At 39.1% G+C, this 5,949-nt stretch overlaps 1 protein-coding gene across 1 annotated transcript; it reads right to left on the bottom strand.

Moving 5' to 3' along the window:
* Nucleotides 1-4,714: 4,714 nt before the first annotated feature.
* On the bottom strand, nt 4,715-5,446 carry LOC5570392 (cuticle protein CP14.6). The gene is made up of 2 exons (XM_001659053.2): nt 5,306-5,446; nt 4,715-5,240 (listed from the first exon to the last, which is right to left on the bottom strand). The coding sequence occupies exons 1-2, from the start codon at nt 5,315-5,317 to the stop codon at nt 4,839-4,841; spliced, it is 414 nt and encodes a 137-aa protein (XP_001659103.1). The 5' UTR covers nt 5,318-5,446; the 3' UTR covers nt 4,715-4,838.
* Nucleotides 5,447-5,949: the final 503 nt, after the last annotated feature.

The following is a 5,949-nucleotide window of genomic DNA, read 5'->3' on the forward strand; positions in this document are numbered from 1 at the left end:
ATATGGGACAGTTATACTTTTAAGGTCAGCAAAAGACTCAATTTGAACTAAAAAGTACGCTCGCTTCATATGCAGAGAACCGTTGAGCTTTCTGTACGCCATTCACCCCTCGGTGACTGCGAAATTCGAACATAGCACAGTTTTTATGCTCTGCTGCGTACCTTCAGGCGCACCTTCTTTGTCGATCAAAAGTAGTAGAAGTAAATCGATCAAAACCAAAGTTTTCAGATTTTCCCACTAGAGCCCCATTTTTATTGGTGCTTATTAAAATGAAATTTTCACATTCTTTTCTTTGATCGCCTGTTAAAATTTGAAACATATTAATATTCTGGCATGGGTTTCTTCGTGAACCACGTGCTCATTCATATATGGGGGGTGTGGGCCAAAGACTGGCTAAAGACCACGGTTCGTACAAATTTGAAAATTTGTGTGTGTGGAAAAAACCCCGAGGGAAGCAGCGACAGTTAAAAAAAAATATAATCATGTGGCTAATGGAAAGCCCTTATAGAACAAAGAAATTGTTAATCAAAATCAATCTCGTTCTTCGATCGATCGCACGATTCGTCGTCACCCACACAGCTAATCGTGAAAGCACTCTCATCCAGGCCACTATCGATTTAAGTCGTTCGTTCGCGATGATCCCACGCCCAGGTGCAATCTTAACCTATTAAACCACTTAGAAGCCACCCACTCGACTCATCCGTCAGCAGCTAGACTTGAGTGGCAAGCTGTCAGTTGTTGTTCATATGTATCGTAGGTAATGTATGCCAAATGCCGGAACTATTTGCGCCGTGTTTAATTAGTCGGCTCGAGGTTCGGAGCGCATCATCCATCGATACCTACAATAAAACGGCAGTCAACAGTTTTGCTGCGCTTATTATGGGCTCGGAATTAAGAAGGTGTGTGCCTCGTTCGTCACGAAATCGACTGCTGTGAGAACAAGACCGAACTGGCGATGATGTGAAGGTTTAGGGGATGCGATATTTAGAATAGTCTATGATGCTTCCACGGCATCCAATGAGTGCGAAATTTCAATTATTTGACATACCTGAAAAAGTATCAGCATACTCTCAGCATGTACGCTTATAGGATTTCTATGCTAGTAAGGGACTCATTCTTAGCTAATTAGTAGTTGGAATTCATTCCCGACGCTTTTCCGCAATGATATTTCAGTCGATATACGTATACAACAAGAATCATGCTTTAATTTATAGTACGTCTTTAAAACATACAAAATCATTCGTTTTTTAGCGCAACATACATTTGGAAAACTATTGTCCTTATGCTTATTAAGTACCACGCCTGTGTCCATAATACGAATGTTTACAAATTTGACGTTTCCTATTCTGAACCCTCCATTTGATTCCAATGTTTTCCGACTCGCTGCCAACGTGCCTATTATGGATCCACCTGGAATTGCTAATCATGGACCCTCTTGTGTGGTTTCATTTACAAAACTGTTCAAATATCTGCAATTTTGCACCTCAAACTGAATATATTGCCTGAAACTGTTGCCTAACAATGCAAACGAAGTTCTCTGGTTAAATTTTTGTAAAAATAAGTATGCTTCGAGTGGTGATTTTATGTTTTTCTGTGGCGGGTCCATAATACGCAAAGGGTCCATAATCGGCATCGACTCCTACGGAAGAAGCACCGGTTTCGGTAAGCCTAAGAGAAAATATTTATAAAAAATAAACGAAAAACCCTGCATGTACCGCAAAAACGTCAAATGAAAGCTCTCAATCCATATTATGTATACAAATATCGGAACTAAGGAACTAATCTCATGTGTTCTCATTGATGGCCGAGTTGATAATATTTCTTTTGATTGATTTGGACGAATAAATGCATGTAGCTCTAACGTGCGAATAATTGCTACGTAACACGTCATGTGTCATGCTAATTTGCTGCATAAAATGGTTTATAATCCACTATGGCTACAATTGGCACTATGGCCAAAACCAGTACTTCTATCGTTACTTCATTAAATCAATATAGAGTAAAGTGGGGCAAAAGTTCGAGTGGGGTAAGAGTTTCTTTTTAAGATTTCCAGCTCAATTCAAAACAAATCTTATAAATGTCAAGGTGGTTCGAATGCTATTCAAGTAAGAGACTTTCAATCCAAATATCATAGAAATCGATTGAGATTTGGAAAAGTTATGGCTATTTGTTGTTTTTTGACGTGAATATTGTAATTTTTGGTCAAACTTTCGTTGCATGGAATCAATTGAAGATAAAATCTTTTTCAATATTTTATGTAAGGGCGTTTCTAGGCCTATCATTAGGTTGCTTTGAGGTGTATTAGTTTTTGCATAGATGCTTGAAAATAATTTTTGGCCCTTAGTGGGGCAAAAGTTCGACCCATGTATAAAATCACGGAAAAAATTGCAAATTGCCTAAAATCCACATATTATCTTCAAATTCAGTTAAATTTGTCTGATCGTGTGAAAATTAACACCAAAATTTTTCATTTCCACATAGTTTTGTGAAAAACTGCTATTTTTGAGTATATTACAATTAACCCGGTGTTGGGCAATTTTTTGATGAAAATTTAGTGTGTATTTTTCGTCAAACTTAAGTTTACGGCTGGTGTAAAGTATGCCTATCATAAAATGATCGATGTTTTGTGCTTTAGCCAGCGAACTTTTGCCCCACACTAGATTCGAACTCTTGCCCCACCGGTGGGGCAAAAGTTCGAATAAGACAATTAATTTTGAAACTGTTATAACTAAAAATGTGTAAATATTTTGACACAAGTTTGTTCAGCAAAATTATAGCCAATACGTTGAAAATTCAATGTATGGTATTTGTTTTGTTTCAACTGCTATTGTTTTCCTGGAAACTTTGATTATACCACTAAGGTCGAACTTTTGCCCCACCTTACTCTAAACTATGAGGACTGATTTTGTTACTTTTAAATTGTGAGCTGTACTTCCAACATGACGGGCTATTTAGTCTTAAGCTGTTCTGGGTCTGGCATCACTGGAAATAATATATACTAGGGTGTCCCAAAATTCCACTTTGTCAAGAAGCCCTCAGCCTCCAAATAATGGCTAAGGATTAGAGATGGTCGGGTATCGGGTTTTCAAGCCCAAAACCCGGCCCGAACCCGAACCCGACGGGTTCGGATCGGTTCGGGTTTTGAAAATTTGAAATTTTTCGGGTTCGGGTCGGGTTTGGAGGCTACAAAATTATCGGGTACGGGTCGGGTTCGGGTTTAAAACAAAGTCGGGTTGTGTCGGGTTTCGTAAGAGTTGTGAACATTGTAGCAGCCTGAAAGCTTCCCTATGCATCAGAAACGATGAATTTACCATCTTTTCGAGCTCGGGTTTTATTCGGGTAACTCTTACATTTTTTTCGGGTTTCGGGTCGGGTTCGGGTTTAAAAAGCGAAATATTTTCGGGTTCGGGTCGAGTCCGGGTTTGCCTTTCAATTATTGTCTCGGGTTCGGGTTGGGTCCGGGTTTAAAGAAATAAAATAAGTCGGGTTCGAGTTTGAAAAATATGAAAGGATGTTATAATCAAGCTTATTTCATGGGGGTACTCTAAGAAATGACGTTTGGATTTTTATGAGTTCTGTTAAACAAATATTTAAGGTTCAGCAAAATTTCATAAAACCCAAAGTTTTTATATTTTTGCGGATTCTCTGGGCTTCAAGCTATGTAGAAAAAAATCAATTACTGTATGTTTTGCCTGAAAACTTTGCACACTGATTTTTTGTATGATCGAAAATTATGATTTGTTTAGTACATATTTTTTGAGCCGTTATAAGTGGGTATCAAAATTAACACTAAAATTATTATTTAACTTTTTAAAAGATGGGAAATATCACAAATTAAAACTTTGCCAAAGACATCATACCCATCAATATGTGCATTTGGAGTTATTTCGAAAGAGGCGGTCAAAGTCACCCCTAGGCCCAATGTCACCCCGCACGGCGGTAATCTTATATTTAGAAATGCTGAACAAACCTTCATATGCGCATGTAGAATCACATTCTTGAACTTCAAGAAGTTCTTGGGCAAAAATCAATAATATGCTCCGTATACTTTATCGTTCAATAAACATAGCTTCTTTTTATACAGAAGTTGAATTTCTCAAGGCTCCAAAAACTTAATTTAACAAATTAATTTCCCTCAAATCATTAACTGATTGACGAATTGACGACCAATTCAATTTATTTGTAAATTGAGGTTGCAGTTAGCATTGGGATATTTCTTCCATACCATCCATGTTACTGAATCAATTCATATTTGATGTGCTGGATCGTTTCAAAGATTTAATCGAATCGAATTGAATCGAGTTTGCGAAATTTGAAATAAGACCAAATGCACTTGCATTCGATTTTAACATCTTTCAAACAAATCGGTTTTGTAAATTCAATAAAACTTCGAGGCTACCTTAAAATTAGGCTTCGTTTTTATCAACGCTTCTACAGATATATATATATCGATTTCAACAAACTAAATCAAACCTGATTTAGATACTCTAAACATTTATTCAAGAATCGATCAATCGGAATGAAATCGTCGATTTTCAAAACATCGATTCGAAATCACCAAACGTTAGTTCCAGTATGTCAATTTCATTTCGTAGCTACATGAAACAAATGTATATCACATACCCTTACTGAGGAGCAACCGGTTAAAGGTGCTTTTTTGCAAAGTAGTTAGTTCGTTACGGGTCGGGGTGTAGGTGGGAAATAAGTTAAAGCGTTGGTGTTTCAATTGGAAAACTATTATTGAGAAGAATCATTTCATTTTTCGCTACTTAAAGTAAATAACAATTGCACTACTAACGGTACATTCAACAGTTAAACTGGTAAACTCTTGGGGTGGTTTAATTCTTCAGTCGTCGGATGGTGGCGTCCAGAGCTTCCAGGCTGAAATCCTTTTGGTCCTTGGGTGGGTTGGCACGGATTTCCTCCAGAGACTTGATAACGTGTTCCGGGGTTGGTGGAGGAGTTGGCAGATGGGCTCCTTCTGGGCGGAATCCGTTCTCATCAGCAACATAGATCACACGGTACTGGACGCCATCTGGGCCGGTGTAGGAGTAAGCTCCATTAGCTTGGTGAGCACCGAGTCCTTCTTCGTGAAATGCTATTCCGTTGCTGGTTTCGAATGCCCAGTTATAGTGGCCATCGTCTTGCAGGACGTTGTTGTAGGACAGGATGCTGGCATGAGCTTCCGATTCTGAGAGGCTGCGAGCGAAGCTCGTGGCAATCAGGGCGGAGACGATCAACTGAAAATATTGAAGAAAGTCTTAGAACAGCAAATATTGAAGTGGAAGCATTTAGATCAACTTACAAGTCGGAACATTTTGCTAAATTTTTGGCTTGAAGTGCACACTCCAGAAAGGCAATACTTGAACTGATAACCTATTGCCCCATTAAGCTCGCTTATATAATCCAGCTGAGTTTATCCTTTCGGCCAACCTAATGACACTGCCATTCATCACAGTTCGACACTGCATGTTCAATACTTCCCATATTCAGATTCGTTGCGTAGTGAGTAAAACCGGGGAAGGTTGTCCAAAGCTGCTTTGACAGGTCCGTCATTGAATCGTTACCATGCGGAAAAGTTCCAAAGAATTGATCTACTGGATGTCAATCACTACTAGCACACATACGATCGAATTGGCACTACTATTCCGCTCTCAAGGTTCACAGGTTGACCTTAGAGGTACGACATAAAAAAAATCCGACATCTACCATTGATGAAAACCGCGACCGATACTGCCGCCAGGTCGGTTCCACCCCACGAAAGTGGAAGGCGTTGAATAGTGCACCGAGCAAGACAGTAATCTTTCACTTCTGTGCATGGTTTAGCTAGGTCTTGAGAGACTTGCACCCTCAGGGAACTTTACGGCCCGCAAAAGTTGCCATAAAAAAGAACCCCTAGTTCGCATAAGGTCGACGCAGGCCGAGTTTTGCCAAAAACAGGTATTCACG

The sequence above is a fragment of the Aedes aegypti genome, chromosome 2 (assembly GCF_002204515.2).
Source record: "Aedes aegypti strain LVP_AGWG chromosome 2, AaegL5.0 Primary Assembly, whole genome shotgun sequence".
In the NCBI taxonomy this organism is placed as follows: Eukaryota; Metazoa; Arthropoda; class Insecta; order Diptera; family Culicidae; genus Aedes; species Aedes aegypti.